Source organism: Prinia subflava, chromosome 13, assembly GCF_021018805.1.
Source record: "Prinia subflava isolate CZ2003 ecotype Zambia chromosome 13, Cam_Psub_1.2, whole genome shotgun sequence".
Classification (NCBI taxonomy): Eukaryota; Metazoa; Chordata; class Aves; order Passeriformes; family Cisticolidae; genus Prinia; species Prinia subflava.
The window spans coordinates 5586062-5604162 of record NC_086259.1 but is presented as its reverse complement, the minus strand read 5'-3'; the positions used below and the strand labels follow the sequence as shown (position 1 = coordinate 5604162).

The window sequence follows — 18101 nt, the reverse complement described above, 5'->3', positions numbered from 1 at the left end:
TGAACCTTTCCAAGATGAAATCAGGCCAACCAACTCCTTTCTTCTGATAAGATTTTCTCCAGAATACTCATTCTGGGCAATCGTTGGAACCTTGTTACAATCGCAAGTAACATAAAAATTAAAAAAGCAACATGGTGAATATGCAGAGCTATTCACCATTCATACATTAAAAATGTGCTTAAATTAATCTGTATTTTCATAAGTGAAAAATATTAATCAAGAGGACAATTGAAAAGGAAGACAAGTTTTAAAAGCAGTATGTGTAGTCAGTAAATGAAATTATCTATTCCATTTAACTTGAGTAAGGGCTTGTGAAAAATGACAATTTTAGGTGCAGATGTGCCATTTTAATGGTGCACACTGAACTCCCGAGATATTTTTTAAAAAGAACAGCTACCTAAACACAAAGCTTCAGTCCTGTAAAACCCCACATCATGCTCCTGAGTCAAACACGCTCAACTTTAATAATGACTCAAAACTCAATGCAGCTGCACGCTTCAAGTTCGGCACTTACAGGATGAGCGCTACGGGGAACATTTTAATAACACCTGTATGTGAGAAGCGTGCTGTATCTCACATGCTGTGCCTCAGTCACTCACTGACAACTAAGAACTCTAACCAGTGAAACACTTAAATTCTGCTGAACACCTTTCTGCTCCAAGCATTTTCACTGTGCAGTCCAGTTTTCCTATGCTACATAGTGCCTCTTGACACTTCCAGTGTTTTTAATACTAATAATGTACACGTTTAAAAGACCAAAAGTACATTCCACAACACTGCAGGTGACAACTGACGCTAGACCACCGTGAGGTGCTTGTTGTCACCTGGGCACTACCTGTCCTCCGACTCTCTCATGGGACAAGACCTTGTCCCTACTACTTCGTCCAAGACTTTGCCTCACACCCACCTCGGCGCTCCTGGACGCGCACGACGAGCTCCCAGGCGGCCACCGCCTCCCTGTCCAGGGCGGCGCGCAGCGTCACCTCGCCGCTCTCTCGCCCCACGCTCACCGGCGCCTCCTCGACGGGCGGCGACAGCAGCTCGAACCAGGCGGCGGCGAAGCGCGCGGGGGCCAGCGTGGCCAGGCGGGTGCCCGGGCGGGCGTCCTCGGGCAGGGCCAGCGCCAGGGGCGCGGCGGGCGGCAGCGCGGCCCGGCGGCGGCGGGGCGGCGGAGGCGGGAGGCGCTTGGGCTGCGGCAGCACCTCCAGCTCCAGGGGCTCGCTGAGCAGCGCGGGCCGGCCGCGGTCCCGCGCGTAGAGGCGCAGCGGGATGGGAGCGCGCAGGTGGAGCAGGGAGCTCACCAGCACCACGCGCCCGCTGCGCGGCACCACGAAGAAGTGCGCGCTGCGCGGGAGGGCGAAGTAGCGCAGCTCCGCGTTGGCGCCCGCGTCCGCGTCCTCGGCCCGCGCCTGCCACACCTGGGACTTGAGCGCCAGCGTCTCCTCCACGCGGAGCTGCGCGGAGCCGGGCCCCACGAAGCGCGGCGCGTTGTCGTTGTCGTCCAGGACGCGCACGGTGAGCGCGGCCAGCTCGGCGGGCGCGGCGCCCTGGGGCGCGCAGCGCTTGCAGCACAGCCCCAGGCGGAGCGAGTACAGCTCCCGCGCCTCGCGGTCCAGCGGGCGGCGGGTGCGCAGCCACACGCGGGCCGTGCGCGCGTCCAGCGACACCTGGAAGTGCGAGTGTCCCTCGCCCAGCAGCTGCAGGTGCCAGCGGCGCCCCTGCACCTTGGCGCACCAGGGCTCGGGCCCCAGCCGCGTCAGGGGGATGCTGAGCCCGCGCACCCGCGTGCCCGCCGGCCGGTTCTCCTCGACGTGCCCGTCGAACGAGGGTGTCCTGCGCGGGGCGGCGCGGGCGGCGGCCAGAGCCCAGCACAGCAGCAGGCAGGCGGCAGCGCGCCGGGCTCCGCGCCGCGCTCCGCGGGGGCCCATGCCGGCTGCGAGCGGCGGCGGCTGCGGGCGGGTGCGCGGCGCTGCCCGGCCCGGCCCTGCCCGCAGTGGGCGGGCGGGGAGGGGCCGGGGCACGCGGGGCACGCGGGGCCGCTCCCGCCCCGCCCTGCCTTCCCCGGCTCCGAGGCACGGAGAGCGAACCGTCCCGTGCGCCTGCTTTGGCAGGGCCCCACTGCGCCGAGTGCCCGAACGATCCCGCCCATGGAACAAGCTACCCTCGCTTTACCTCCGCCACCTTCCCCAGCAGCTGAGCTCTGCCTCCACCCGCCGCGGGCATCGGCGCACAGGTGATGTCCTGCAGTCTGTCGCATGTCAAACAGGCTCTCGCAGCACTCCAGTGGCCCCTGAAAACATTTAATCGTTGATTTCTAGACAGCTGTCTAGTCTAAAATGCCAGTTTTGCTCTCAGCTTGAGTGCTGTCACTGTATTTGAGCGCTGTCACTGATCTAAAGTCGCATCTTTGGTCACAATTAATCAGCTCCTTTATACCCCCCGATTTGTGAAGGTAAAAAAATTCTTGATGAAATGTAACTTGACTAAAGAATGTTTCTGGTGATAACCAGAGAGAAATATAATCCAACATTTATCTCCCTGTTTGGATTTTTAGAGTAAAACTAAAAACCCGATAAAACTAAATTTTGCCATGTTATGACTACATAAATCAGGGATGTTGTAGAAAAAGTTACTAGATTATGCAATTCCTCTTCAAAACAGATCAGTGCTTTCAAGAATAAAGTCCAACACAATATAAAATGGGAATTGGCTGTGTTTATGTAGAACATGAATCATTTAAGATTAAAGAACAACAAAATAATAAATGGTACTCCATATTGGTCACATTACTCAAATTTCATGAGACTGAATAATGTTTACATTTCTTATAAAACAGTGCATTTCCCTTATGTGTGCCACTCAAGACTGTGAAAAAGTTCATGGACATAAAACTGTGCCTACCTGTAAGCCTTTTAGAGAAATTGCTTGCCTTTTTGGGGAATTGGTAGTCCAGGATCAAGTAGGAAGCCTGTGGGAGACTCAGAATGAAAAATCCAAGTGCTCCACCATAATCAACAGGGAGTGACCTTCTCCATTTCATCCTGTGAGCAATTAAGGTGATACAAATCATCAGCTTCACTTTGGATATATTCTCTCCATTTACACCTCACATTGAAATGTCTCTATGAAAGCACCGTCCTATATGGGATGTTATCTTCAGTGCTTTTGTGGGGGCTCTTTTTTGGCCTTAAAATAGAAATTTTGTGAGGTCTGTGGATGTGTTCAGAGCAAAGGGCAATAAAGAATGGAATGGGATGGGAAGAACCCATCATTTGGTCACAAAGATTTACACGGCTTCAAGATAAAAGGATATTTTCCCCAAGAGTTTCCTAACTAGTAGGATACTACAAGGAATCTACAATTAGTATTTGATCAAATTTTGATCAAACCATTTTGTGACAGCATTTCAGTGAGTTCTGTTTTCTACATCCACTAGGGTTTCCCTCTGTGAAAACATACCAGGACTATATACCAATAGTATACCAATACTATATTTTGCAAGGAAGCAGGACCAATACTATCTTTCACTTCTGCATCAGAAATTCAACAGATAAGTAATTTAAACACTTGTGTGGTGTTAACAGACTAAAGATGAGCCTCATTCACAATTTCAAATGCAGAAGTCAACCTACATTATCCTAATCAGCACACAGACAGGAAACGGGGAGATTGCACAAGGGTTTTTTAGACAAAAATAGAGACCTTTTACTACTGTTTATTAAAAAAATAAAAGGATGTTGTTTTATAGTTCACTGCCCTATGGTAATCACAGAGAAATACTTGAGTCTCTCTAATCCTATTACCAACTCTGTAAATCAGTGGGAATCTGAACTGGTGCCCTGGATATTGTATAGTCAGAATCCTTCTGATTTCAGCCCACCTGCAGAAATCCTGACCACAGTAGTTTGACAGTACAAGCTCCTCGGGTCTTCTACCTCACAAGCTTGTTAAGATCTAGAATATAATAAACTTTACACATCATTTGCTTCCTTTTCCTGACTGTTGAACAGCACTCTCTGGGGTCTCATCAGGGTTCTCCAAATGTTCCAGACTATTCTCCCATTTATAAAACCTTTTATTTCTGTTACCTCTAAGTTTGGATTTGTCAAGATGCACCAGTTCTTGCATTTAAGCAAGATTTTTTTTTCCCAAGGTCCTGCCTTGAGTTACATGTGTACATCTTTTATTACAGTAACTTGAAGTTTCCCTCTTTCCTCTGGAAAATCCAGGATTTACAACCCTCAGGGTACACCTACATACTTGAGAGTAAATCTCCTGCCCAGGGTCACAGGCTGCCCAGATTCTTGCAAGCCTGGAGTGCAGGTGAGCATCATTTCCAGAGATCTCACATGGCCACAGATATCTCCTGGCCACACACAGCATCAGGCTAAGCCAACCTGCTGGTCACTGAGGTTCACCTGTGTGACCAGGTGATGGCAAGGCCAAAATAAAATCAGAATCCCTGTCAATGTTACAAATTCATGTTTGGAAATTACTGAATTGTAATGGTCTGTAACTTAGTGATTTATATATAAACATATATTTTTTGGAAACATCATGACAAGCATTTGATGCAGAATTTGCTGTTTACAAATTAGAATTCTCTGAAATATGAGCAGGAAACATTCTGAGGAAAATCTTGCCTTAACCTTATGGGACTGCAGTGTCAATATTGAGGCAGGAGAGAAGAACAAGACATTCTTCCTGGTTTACATATACCTTGTAGCTGAAGAGCAGGATGGCTTAGGGAAAAGTGGGACAATCAACTTTGCTTTTGATCAAAAGGCAAATATGCCTGAAGCAGTGAGTGCTCTTGACTGCCACATACTCAATAGCTGGCTTTCCAGGAGAAGAAAGGGGCTGGAAGTCCCCTAGAGATCTCTTACTATAAATAACTATAAATATATCATCATAACAGAATTAATTGACCCCTCCGGAGCAAGATGTTGTATGTGTCACCAAGTGCACCTGGCACTGCTCTCAAGCACAAGTTTAAACCTTCCAGAAGGGCTCTGCTCTGCTGCATTTCCAGACAAAGGAAGCTCTTCCTACACTCTTTACTCCCCACTCAGGATTCTGCAAGTGTCTTGGCAAGCAGCTCTGCAGGACCCAGCCCAGAGTGACACAACAGCCCCCGTGTGATTTGAGGTGGTTTGTACATTGTCACTTTTCATAGCAACACTTGTAGCTCCATTTTCTCAAATGCAAGTACAAGTGATAATCCTTTCCTGTATAATTTTGCAAATTAAACCTAAATTATTCAGAAGTACAGCTGCTGTTGTCTAATCCTAGTTCTTTGTGCAGCTTTCTCTCTATAAGTCACACATTTTTCCTGGAATCTAGCGCTGAAATAAGTGCAAGAAACACCTTCTGTCATGCTAAAAGCAGAATTCTTCCCCCAAAAGGGAAAAGCTAGTGACATTTTCGGTATCTTGCATTATTTTGTAACAATTACTTTCCAGTTTATTCCAACCAGCTGGAAGACACTTTCTGCTGTTAAGCATGGTGTGCTATATACAAGTCCAAGAAGGTTGGAGCAAATTTTTTAATTACAATAATGTACCTAAATGGACATACCCATGCAGCCAGAACACCTCCTACATGACTTATAATCAATTTATATCAGCTGTACAGCCATAGCAACAAAGGGAAACCTGAGGTGTGTTGAAATCAGACAACACAGTCACAATCAATTGTCACTGAATCACTCTCTCCGTTTTCCCGGGCTAATGCCTCACTGCTTACCAATAGAAACACATTATTAATAATGTCCCTAAACAGTTTGAAAACCTTTAGAGAAAAGCTTCTCTTAAGGCCCTAAGTCTTCACATGATAAAGTTTTTGACACAGAAAAGGTAATTTAACTTTTTTTAAAATAATGATTTTTGCATGATTTTATCCTACTCTCTAAACACTTTTCTCAAAACTATTTTCCATCCCCATACTGCCTTAATAAAGTATCTGTGAGAAGCAGACTGCTGGTTTCACATTCAAACACAACAAATACACATGCCCAACACTAAATCTTAGTAAACTTTGTTCCAATTTTTTTCAATTATTTTTATACATGCAATAAACATAACAAACCCATTCATTCTTGCTTGTCTTTCCTATTCACAGGCATAGTTCTCCATATTTTCAGTACCTTTTGTTTTGGTCATCACATTTCTCTGTGTGTGAAACCCAAACTATTTTTACCTCACCAGAACTAATTGGAAGAACAAATTACATTGTCAGAATGTGCAGATTTGGCAAAGAAAATGTATCTGATTCCATTTTGCCCATCTTCCAGCAGATGCCAGGCAGGCTTCTGGTGAGCTGCCCACATCTGGCCTAAAGGGCTGCTGAGAAGCCTCATCTTCCAGCTTGCCCCGTTCTGGGAAGGACATCACTGGACTGCAGCCCTGTGGCTTGGGATGTGAAGGCTTCCAGGGTCTGGAGCAGACAACTGCCACAGAATCAGGGAGCCCACATGTGCCAAGGGCAGGAGCTCTGGAAGCCACAGATGGACTGACCTAGATCCAGTGGCCAGTGCAGCCCTCCTCTATAGAGACCTCCTGGGTCTGAGGAGGGTTTGCTCCCAGGCAGAAGGAAGCAAATGGTGAAGTATCACATGTCAGCACATTTAACAGAAAGGTTTCTGTAAACAATCCTTTGAAAATAACATTTGTTTAAATAACTCCAAACAGTGTGTCTGGTTCATTTAAGGTATCTTATACTGTGCATCACAATTAGCAAGGGTGTCAATCAGAACAGTTATTATGAGCAATATTCTGGTTTAGTCAATGATAAAGAATAATATGGTACCAACAAGGGCAAAAATCACCTTTAAAGTAATTATCTCATCTTCATCTTTGAAAATTAAAGAAGCTCAACAGTGATACTAACCCAAATTAATAATCTGATTTATCTAATTTACATTTTGTGCTCTTACATGTTAAAAATACTCACGCATATTAATGCTGGAAATTTGGAAACCAAAGCTTATGGCTGCTGTACAGGGGATACAATGATGATATTGTTTGTACAGCCCAAGGAATCAGTGAGGAATAATGCCTCTGGGAAGGATTCATCTTTCATGTGATATGAAAGTGTGGTGGGACAAGCTGAATGCAGTCAACCTACCTCTTGTTTAATTCTGTTGGAAGCAACTGCAGGTGAAGCACTGCTCAGGCAGCAGCTCCCCTGCTTTCCTCATAATGCAGTTAGGATATTCACTTCTGAATATCCTAGGATATTATAATATCTCTAGGAGAGGGGAGTGGATATCCACTCCTCTCTCCTAGAGCACCTCACAGGGGTGTGGAACAGCCAAAGCTCTGCAGGGTCAGCTCAGGCCTTCTCAGCACAGCTTGACTTAAGCAAAGGCAAATGACAAAAGTAAAACATGAGCAAGAACTACTTTTTACCCCAGTCTCACCTTTCCACTCCCAGCTCTAGACTTTCAATCATCCCCTCTAGCTTACTGTGAAATCTGCCCTCCATTTATTCCTCTGTCTCTCTTTTCATCTCAGTGAAACAGCTGCCAAAAGGGGAAGTACAGTGAGGTAGAGTGGGTAACTTCAATATTTTTAATGTGCATCTTCTATTCCATGGGCTCTTAAATAAAGAATTAGAACCAATAGTGTTCCAGACCGTTTAAAGTAAATATTTTTCCATAGGCTACAGCAAAATTTAATAGTTGGAATGTAATAAATACTTAACAATGAAAAAAAAAGAAATCTATTCCATCTCATACCTGTGTCATTTCCAAAAATAATAAAAAAACCCCAGCAGTAGCTCATGTCTGTTACTAAAGCAAGTACATACTCATTACCAGGAGAGAACTGCTGGCTTAATGCATCTCTTTTTTATGCAGTAGTATCTTTTAATAGAGGCATGCTTCAAACGTATGAAGATCAAAGAATATGGAAGGGTTTATCTCAGGTAGTTTTGATTTTTTAAAAAGGAAAAGTAATTCTGGTGGACAGCAAGGGTAAACTTCCACATCTACATGTAGCAACATTTATAAAATTCCTAAATGAACACTTCTATAAAAGTGAGAGTATCTAATTTTACTAAATGAAACAACACTACTGCAACTGCAAGTGGCTTACCTTTTAGCTTAGATGGATATTTCTAAATTGTCTGCTCCCTGTAATTCATAGTTCACATTTTTGGGGAGCTGGGGAAGGTGGTTCAGAACAAGCAATGTTCAGCTGCAAGGACAGCTAAGGAAGGACAACCCTGATCTTGTCTTACAGGCAGGGCCTAACCTGCTCAGCTGAATGCAAAGTTCCAAACTGTCAATACAGTTGTCCCATTCAACTTAATTCCTACTCTGAACCTGAAATACAGGAAAGAAAGTCTTTAAGAAGGGACAATAAAACAATACAGTCAACATTCCACATTAATCAACCAATAAATGACTAAGTGCTCAATCTTGTAGAAATTTAACAATACAGTAAATATTGTCAGAGGAAAATATTCCAATTCCAAAAGAAAAGCAGGAATTGGTTTCAGCCCCAGTCTATCCTTACTTCATATATGTGCTGATAATGCAGAGTTCCTGTTTTATTGGCTTTGCTGTGCTCCAGCTCATTACACACAGCTGCTTCCCATGGGCACAAGTACAATACCCAGAAGGAGAATGAACAACCTCAAGTGTAAGATTTTAGCCAAAAAACTCAAAGGCTTGCATGCTCTACTTCTTGATAATGGAAAAAAAAAACCCACTAAAAAAGCATTTAACACAGATGACAGATGTTTTTAAAAAAATAAGGTCTAAGAGCATACATATAGTAACAAAAATCCCATTAATAGCTTCAGCCAGGTTAAAATAACGATGGACTCCTGAGTAGCAGAGCAAATCCATGAGTGATGGAAATAAATAAAAAATAGGAAATGTGTGTATATATATATAGTCATTTCAATGGACTGAAAATTACACATGAACTCAAGTAGTTGGCAGGTTGGACTTAAACTCCAATTCAGTTCCTACTGAAATCTGTAAGATATTATCACAGCTTCTGTATCCCACTTTAAATATATCTATATATATAGCATAAGGAAACACCAGAATGTGCTCCTCACATCTGATGGCACTGTATGGATTAAGTTCCTATAAAACATTTGTTATTTAGTCTTTGAAATTAAATGCAATTAAAAAATCTGTCAAGAAAACTGTCAAGAGTAATATTTTTCCTTTTCTCACTCCTGTCTTTTACAATCTGAGATCTCCTCACACATGGACATCATTCCATTTCCAAATCTATTCTACTGTATTTTGCTATTATTGCATACAAATCTTTGTAAAGCCATGATCCAGCCTGGCAATGTTTGTTGTGACACATTTATTTATTTATTAGTGCCCACTGCTGAGGCACCAGAGTGTTGCATTGCAAATAATCCTTGTCTGCATTAGTGTGTTTGTTTATGGGACAATGGAAATTAAAGGGGAAATCTTCTATGGCTTCAGTAAGCTTTGGAACAGGCACCATGTTATTGTATAATTACTAATTAGATGCTTAAAAATCACTGTTAATTACTGAAGATTGTGATTTCTACTCTTGCAGTAAATTTTTCTTAATTTCTTTCTCATCAAACAATTCCGTTTTCTTTTTTTTTAATATTACTTTTCTTGAAGTATCTTACTTCAGTTTCTGTAAGGAGGAAAAATCTTGCAATGCTTGTTTTGAAGACGTTGCAGTGTTTGCCAATTTTTATGGCAACGTTTCTGTGATTAATTTCTATTAAAATTTTAATTTAGGCCAGAGATTACTAAGAAAGGATTTCATCAAGCAAGGATTTAACCAAGCAAGGATTTCCAGTGTCTCTTCCAAGCAGAAGTGCCAAACACAGAGTCTGCAGTGTTGTCACAACTATCAGTATTTTGCTTTATTTATGATTGCTTGAGGAGAGAGATGTTTTGTTCATGACTTTTTCCATACATTCTGTTATGACTCTGATATGATGTTATTCCGAGGATGATTATGAGGTCAATGTGAGCATTACTTAAAAAGACACCATTGATAGTGATTAAAACCTTGGGGAAAAAAATCAGCAGCTTTTCTTGAGCCCTCTGGTGTTTGAAATTGATCCTCCAAGGGCTTGTGAAGGATATTGGAAGGGATCTCCTGGAGATTTTTACATATCTCAGGTAGTCCTGAGGACTCTGCTGAATTTCTAATGTACACATAGTACATTATTATTTACAAACCAACTCATACTGAGCATTTTTGACAGCTGATATTCCTAAAGAATACAGAGTATAAGTTTAAAATATAGAAAAAAAAAGTCTTTTTAAAGCATCTCTTTTCTGTCTATCATCCTTCATCAATATAAATGATACACAGAATTCTGGATATATCAAAAGTGTCTAGAACTTTCAGGAATCCACTATTTCTGCATCACACCTAAAGGTTCTGAACAGTATAAACAACTCAAAACCCAATGCAAAAGCATGGATTCAGGATTCTGGAAAACCTTGGTCCATCCTTCCATGCTTTTGCATTTAGAGCTGCCCAGTTTGTAGAGAAAATGATCTATACCTGGGAGCAGCTGAAAAAGAAACCAGGCAGCTGACAAGCCAAAAATGATACACAACCTAAAGTACTGTTGCCTCCAGATTTCTTTAATGACCCAAACTCTCCCTTTTTGCTTCCTGAGCCTCGTATCATAATTGACAATAACTACAACACCTTCTCAAAACACAAAAACTCATCAACTGCCAGCTCCCTGCTAATGAACTCATCCAGAACAACTTATTAAGACATAACCTTTAAGTGTGTGAGCAAACAATATGCAGCGAAACCCACAACACCAATATCTATAAAGTGAGATGAAGTATTAGGATTACTGCAGCTTTCTCTGAGCGAGGCCAAGCATATGGTGGTATAATGGAGCATGAATTTACAGCAGCAGAGATGTACGATATAGATTAAAGCCTCATCTGGGAGAACATACTGCACGGGAGAAAAAAAAATTAAAAAAAAACCAAAAACCCTCAACAAACCAATAATTTTTTTGTTTTGTTTTCTGGTTTAAGAAAGCACCGAATACTCTTGTGTAGAACGAGGGCTCCCTCTGCTGCCCATGGGGAAGGACGAACCAAACCCTGCCTTCTGAGCCGCTAAAAACGTGAGCCCGGAGCAGCCCTGATTTCCGATCGGGCTGAACACGCTTCTCAGAACACGAGGATGGAGGCGGGCTTTTCAGGCACCACGGATGCGCTCTGCGATCCATCTGGAGCCTGCAATAAGGAAAGATCCCAAGAAAATAAACTACACTAATTTTCTCTGCATTCGCTGCAAGAGTTGCTACAGGAACAAGAACTGGACACATTTTGTTACTGTTTAAAACTAGACGAGAACTCTTTGTAATACATATTTGTTAGCCTGCTTTAAGGGAGTTGTGTCCTATCCATCCTGGTAGAGCAGCTTTTGGGGTTGTTTCTTAGGTTAATTTGAATCTTAAAATACAAGTGGAAAACCTAAAAAGTGTGACTGACCAACAATAAAGGCTGAAATTTGAAAAAGTTCCTTTTCTAACGTGATTGAAGCTATTGAATGAGCGTGCTAGTAATACTTGCACTGCTATTTTGACGCTATTAGGGTGTCTTTGTACCCAGTCTGATGAAGGCCAGTACCTTTGTCGGCTTTTGGGGGGAGTTTGGGGTTTTTTTTCTATTTGATTCCAGCGACAGGGCCGTGGCTGGAGGACAGGATGTCTTTTAGTCCCCATTGCGGTCTGTGGGCCGAAGCGGGGAGCAGGGGGGCTCAGCACAGGGAGGCGCTTCTGGGGAGCGGAGCTGCGGGCAGCGCCACTCCCTGCCGCTCCCGTGGGATGATCCACCGCATCGTGTCCCACGGCTGCCCTTTAGGGGAAATCGGAGAGCCCGTGGCAGAGGCCACCAGCCCACGGTGACATTTGTAGCAGTCACCGGCACAAAGGGACACGGCAGAGCTTCGGTGTTCCATCAGCCCAGCGGGACCGTGCCCGCCCCGCCGTGCCCTCACACACAGCGCACTCCGGGCCGGTCCCGCCGTGTCCTCACACACAGCGCACTCCGGGCCGGTCCCGCCGTGCCCTCACACACAGCGCACTCCGAGCCGGTCCCATCCCGCCGTGCCCTCACACACAGCACACTCCGGGCTGGTCCCGTCCCGCCGTGCCCTCACACAGCACACTCCGGGCTGGTCCCGTCCCGCCGTGTCCTCACACACAGCGCACTCCGGGCCGGTCCCGCCGTGCCCTCACACACAGCGCACTCCGGTCCCATCCCGCCGTGCCCTCACACAGCACACTCCGGGCTGGTCCCATCCCGCCGTGCCCTCACACACAGCGCACTCCGGGCTGACCCCGCCGTGCCCTCACACACAGCGCACTCCGGGCTGACCCCGCCGTGCCCTCACACACAGCGCACTCCGGGCTGGTCCCGTCCCGCCGTGCCCTCACACACAGCGCACTCCGGGCTGACACCGCCGTGCCCTCACACACAGCGCACTCCGGGCTGATCCAGTCCCGCTCTCACACACAGCGCACTCCGGGCTGATCCAGTCCCGCCCTCACACACAGCGCACTCCGGGCTGACCCCGCCGTGCTCTCACACACAGCGCACTCCGGGCCGGTCCCATCCCGCCGTGCCCTCACACACAGCGCACTCAGGGCTGGTCCCATCCCGCCGTGCCCTCACACACAGCGCACTCGGGGCTGGACCCGCTCCTGGCAGCTCCCAAAAGAGGGGCAGCTCAGGAAAGGCAAGGAACTGCTGGAGACGGTCCAGCAGAGACTACAAAGATGACGAGGGGTCTGGAGCATCTCTGTGATGAGGAGGGACAGTGAGACCTGGGCCTGGAGTGAGAGGGATCTCACCAATCCATACCAGTATCTCCAGAGGATGGTGCCAGCTCTCTGCTCAGTGCCCAGTGACAGGGCGAGAAACAATAGCCGTAAACTAAAACACAGATTCCACATCAGCATGAGGTAGAACTTCTTTACACTGTGGGTGGAAGGACTGCCAGGGAGGTGTGGAGTCCCCCTCTCTGGACACATCCCAAACCCACCCGGACTCGTCCCCGTGTCCCCCGCGCTGCGCTCCCTGCCCTGATCAGGAGGCTCGGGCATCGGCGGTGGATTGGCCTCGCCTGGCCCGGGCGCGGCTGGGCGGGGGCAGCGCTCGGCGGTGGATTGGCAGCGCCTGGCGCGGGCGGCCTCAGCCATGGCGGACGAGGAGCTGGAGGCGCTGCGGCAGCGGCGGCTGGGGGAGATCAGGGCCGAGCACGGGGTGAGGGAACGGGGGATCAGGGGTGAGGGAACGGGGGGATCAGGGCCGAGCACGGGGTGAGGGAACGGGGGATCAGGGGTGAGGGAACGGGGGGATCAGGGCCGAGCACGGGGTGAGGGAACGGGGGATGAGGGCCGGGCACGGGGTGAGGGAACGGCGGATCAGGGCCGAGCACGGGGGATCAGGGCCGAGCACGGGGTGAGGGCACGGGGGGATCAGGGCCGGGCACAGGGAGAGGCAGCGCCCGACCCTCCGCCCGAAGCGCTTTGGGCGCCTCTCGGGGCCTGGAGGGGAAGAGGGGAGGCATCAGCGTGACCGAGGCAGGGGGGAAGCGGGAAGAGGCCCGGCCGTGCCCGGAGCTTTGGCTGGAAAGGGCACCGAGCGCAGCCCGGCCCCCTCCGCCACCTCCCTCCGCTCCTGCCCTGGGAGCTCCGGCACACGAGCGTTCCCGCCCCCGACCACTATTCCATGGATTACCTTCCTAGCCTTTGCAGCCATCTCAGTTGTCAGAGCTGAATCACAGAATCACAGAATTGTTAGGGCTGGAAGGAACTTCTGGAAATCATCCAATCCAACCTCTCACCAGGGCAGTCACCTGGGGCAGGTGACACAGGAACATGTCCAGGTGGGTTTGGAGTGTCTCCAGAGATGAGACTCCACGCCCTCCCTGGACAGCTGCTCCAGTGCTCTGCCACCCTCCACAGAAAGAAGTTCTTCCTCATCTTGAGGTGAAACTTGTGTTTTTATTTATGGCCATTGCTCCTTGTCCTGTGCTGGGCACCACTGAGAGGAGTTGGACACCATCCTCTGACACAATCCATATATGGATTTATATAAAGTGGCAATTTCCTTGTTGCTGTGAAGGATCTTCCCTCCACCCAGCCCCATTTCCTGTCTGTGTGGTTTTCCATCCTGCTTGCACACTTGTAAATGCTACCTGTAAAATCTGAGGTGTTGATTCCATATAAAGTTCAGTTTTTTCCTTTTTTTGTCACTTGGTTCTGAATAGTCACCAGTGACTTGGAAGTTTGCCCCCTTTTGTTTTCTGTATGTATTAGTGTTTAGTGTAGGAACCAACTCTTGCAGAACCCCCCTCATTAACTTCTCATGGGTTCCAGGAGTTAGACTTGATGATCTTTGTGTGTTCCTTCCAGCTCAGAATATTCTGTGATCCTGTGATTTCAGCTGCCCTGCTGAGAATGTGTTACATTTGATTTTACTCACCCCTAACTCACTCTAATGGATTTGCAATGCTTCTGTCAGTTTTCTGGGCTTTGGGGAAGTCTTTATCCTAGAGCTAGGCCTGTTCCTGCCCCGAGCCCCAGGAGTCTGTGGATACCCAGGAGCAGCACTCAGCCCATGCTGGCACGGCTGCAGTGAGGAAAGCAGAGGGTGGCACACTGATTTGCTGGGGCAGCACATTCCCATTTCCAGGCTCTCGCCCGTGGCAGGCGGCTTTGGCAGGCAGGTTTATCTGCCATCGACGCTGCTGGAATGGTTTAACTTTCTGTCCTGTGTGCAATGATTCCACATTGTGATATTTGCTCTGCTCTCCTCCTGCAGGATCCTTCTGCTGACCCGTCACAACAGGAAGCCAAACAGAGGTATAAATGAGACTACTGAATTTTGGTCTTGCATCTAATAATTTTTAACCATTTACTCTTCTTTTTTTAATTATTTTTTAGTATTTAATTTCTTTGGAATGCTGCCCCATTTGTTTTGTTGCTGGGAAAACCACCAACAAAGGGATTGAAATGGATCAAAGATTTGATGCAGGTGTGGCTCCCGTGCCATGACCGTACTGGCTGAACCCCGCTGGGGTGGGAGGGCGTGGTGAGAAAGCAGCAGCAGCTCATTTTCATTGGGACTTGTGTGAGTTCAGTAACCTGCTGAGCTGCAGTGATACAGGAGGGTGCTCTGGGTCAGCACCATCCTCCCACTGGCTCCTGCTTCTGGGAGGCAGAATCCTTGGCTCCTCAGGGTCGGTAGGAGTTCATGATCCAAGTCTTGAAAGCTGGCAGCACTCCTCCCAAACTGTGCTTTTTGTCAGTGGTGAGTTTGGGTTGGCTTTGGCTGTTATTGCAGTGGGAAGAGCCTTTCCCAGTTGATTTGATTTTTCTGGGATATCTATTCCAGTTAAAGATCTGAGGCAAAATTGTTTTTGTCAAAGCTCAGTGTTTAGTATTTGTGCTAAGGGGACAATTGTAAACAAGTGTTTGAAGATCTGACTTTGCACAGTCCAAGTTTGTATTAACTAAAGTTTCCCAAACTAAAGTCCAGTTTTGCAGATACTTGTATCAAATACTGTAGATACATAAAGACTTAGTGAAAAGTTCTAAATCCCTAAATGAGCTTTGGTTTACTTTTGGAGATTCATGGACAATTCCTTGTGCCTGCTGTGCCATGCACTGCCTTGGGGTGAATTCCACATGGATAAATGCAGGATCTGAAGGGTAGCACAGCTTTTGTCCCTTGAAATGTAATCATGAGCAGTGAGAAGGTGTAAGTATGAAACTCCACCTTGATTTCTTGGAAGATGTTGCCAGCTGTGGAACTTCAGCATCCAGAGAGTGCCCAGGACAGGAAATGCTGTAAAAGCATGTAAATGTAAGGTTTGAAGTGACCTCAAGAAGCCACTTCCATGAACCAAAGTCTTCTGTAGTTTGCTGTTCTGTGCATGTTATTTTAGGTGTTTGAAATCCCACTTCTTATGTGTGGTTCACTTTTCCTTACAGGGAAGCAGAGATAAGAAATACTATTTTAGCTCAAGTTCTTGATCAAGCAGCTCGTGCAAGATGTGAGTATCCAAGTAACTTTCTAATAAAAAATACTCATCTAAGTGACTCCTCAATGTGTGTGTTGTACAGAGGCCTGACTAGAAAAATACTGTTGTTGCAACTTTTCAGTTGGCAGTATCAGTGATTAAAAGGGAGAGGCTAATGGGTATCTGAATTATGTTAATATTTTGGGGTTTATTTGAATTAGTAGAAGGAATTATACTGAGAGTCAAGGTTGTTTAATCAGGAGCAAATATTTAAAAGTAAGAAATATAATTGTCTTGTACCTGGCATAAATGAAAATGCCTTTTTCAATTATTTCACCACCCTGGCAAGAGGAAGATTGTTTCCTAGGGACATTTCTCACTTTTTTGTTACTAGTGAAGGTATTGGAGAATGTTTTCATCCCAAATGAACAGAGTCTGTTTTTGTTGCAGTAAGCAATTTAGCACTTGTGAAACCAGACAAAGCAAAAGCAGTAGAGAATTATCTTATACAGATGGCAAGATTTGGACAGCTAGCTGGAAAGGTGAGTAGATTTCCTAATTCTTTCTCACATATATTTATTTTTAAAGCAAACTCACTCTAAAAGAAAGACGTTTATAATAGATGTAAGTTAAATTAACTGTAAATAGCTCCTAAAGGCTATTATATAATTCCATCAAAAACCTTTTGTAAGAAAGGAAATTGTGATTCAGTTGTTTGGTACTAAGCATCTCTCAGAGTGTGTTTATCCACATTTTGTTTGATTTTCCCAGGTATCAGAACAAGGTTTGATAGAAATACTTGAAAAAGTGAGTCAGCAAACAGAAAAGAAAACAACAGTGAAGGTGAGTTTCCTTTCCTCAGTGTAATGTAGTGTAAAGCAGAGCAGTAGAATGGCACGTGTGGGAGCAGGTCAGGGTGGAGCTCTGTGTCTGCAGCTCCTCCCCTGCCCTGCTGGAGCTCTGTCAGAGCAGTCCTGCACCTCTGCACTCCCGGGGCCAGCGTGGGACAGCTCTGTCCTGTGCCAGGGGTGCCCGTTCTGCCCAGGCTCTGCCCTCCCTGCACGGACTGGGAAGGGCTTGTGCCAGCCTGGAGTGACCATGGCCCTTCAGTGTTCACTTTCTGTATTCCATTGCAGTTCAACAGAAGGAAAGTATTGGATTCTGATGAAGAGGATGATTATTAATACTACTGTAAGGCTGCCAAACAAGAGCCTGGAAAAATGCTGTTAGCAGGCAGAAAGCAAGACCTGAAAATGTTTACGCTTCTTGACTTTTTTTTTATTATTATAAAAGGCCAACAAATAAACTTGTAAAATAAATCTGAGAAGGGGGATTTTATAACTTAAAAGTTTTGTAGTATAAGAGGCCTGAGCAGTGTGGGGTTCCCTGTGGCTTCGTTGGCATGAATGTTTTGTTGCCCCTTCCTCACTGTAAGCTCTGCTTTCAGCCACTGCACACACTTAACTTGCTGTTATTGGAGATAGCAAACACAGGAGCCAAGTGAGAAACAGGGAACAGCCACTCAGAGTTTGAAGTGTGAGCAGGCTCTGTCACAGAGTGTTAGAAAGGAGATTCCCTGAGTCCCTGCAGGATGCCAGTCCAGCAGCCACCGGCTCTCCAGTCCTTACTGGAATTTAAATGAAGGTATCCACACAGTGTTTGGATCAGGGGATTCCTGTCTGTGTAAAGAAATGTAAACAGCTGAACCGTTCCCCTGTGAGCTCCTGGGCCCTCAAACACAGCAAGTCAACTGTGTCACACACAGCACTGTTCAGACACTTGGTATCATGTATTCTTACAACTACCTCCACTTTTATCAAATGGCTGGAGTGTTTCTTACCTGAAAAAAAAAGAAAAAACCATTTTCCTACCCTCTGCAACTCCTGCATGCTTAAAGTAAAACTGAACTTGTGCTGTACCTTTATTCAAGAATATGGTTATGGAAATCAGTAAGATAAATACTGTAATGTGCTCATAAACTCTCCCACCACAGCCCCCGTATCTCACATAATTTAATTGTGTACAATTCCAACTGCAGTGTTTTTTGGAACAGAATAAACTTGTTTCAAGTGA

At 46.1% G+C, this 18101-nt stretch overlaps 2 protein-coding genes across 3 annotated transcripts in view; one reads left to right on the top strand and one right to left on the bottom strand.

Moving 5' to 3' along the window:
• Nucleotides 1-2067, bottom strand: part of LOC134557564 (neural-cadherin-like) — a 59986-nt gene extending 57919 nt beyond the window's left edge. Inside the window, exon 1 of one of the 2 annotated variants that reach the window (XM_063410677.1) lies at nt 908-2067. In XM_063410677.1, coding sequence (XP_063266747.1) covers nt 908-1928 — 1021 coding nt within the window. In that variant the 5' untranslated portion in view covers nt 1929-2067. The remainder of the gene's footprint in view (nt 1-907) is intronic. The other variant, XM_063410676.1, reaches the window with a different exon arrangement.
• An 11089-nt stretch (nt 2068-13156) lies between these two features.
• PDCD5 (programmed cell death 5) lies at nt 13157-18101 on the top strand. Its single transcript, XM_063410930.1, has 6 exons — nt 13157-13264; nt 14828-14868; nt 16000-16061; nt 16479-16570; nt 16800-16871; nt 17165-18101. Exons 1-6 carry the CDS (start codon nt 13199-13201, stop codon nt 17210-17212), a joined length of 381 nt encoding a protein of 126 aa, XP_063267000.1. The 5' UTR covers nt 13157-13198; the 3' UTR covers nt 17213-18101.

Coding starts and splice junctions, on each gene's coding strand:
- PDCD5 (XM_063410930.1), top strand. CDS start 13,199: ATGGCGGACGAGGAGCTGGAGGCGCTGCGGCAGCGGCGGCTGGGGGAG. Junction 13,265..14,827: donor AGATCAGGGCCGAGCACGGG/GTGAGGGAACGG, acceptor CTCCTCCTGCAG/GATCCTTCTGCTGACCCGTC. Junction 16,571..16,799: donor TTGGACAGCTAGCTGGAAAG/GTGAGTAGATTT, acceptor TGATTTTCCCAG/GTATCAGAACAAGGTTTGAT.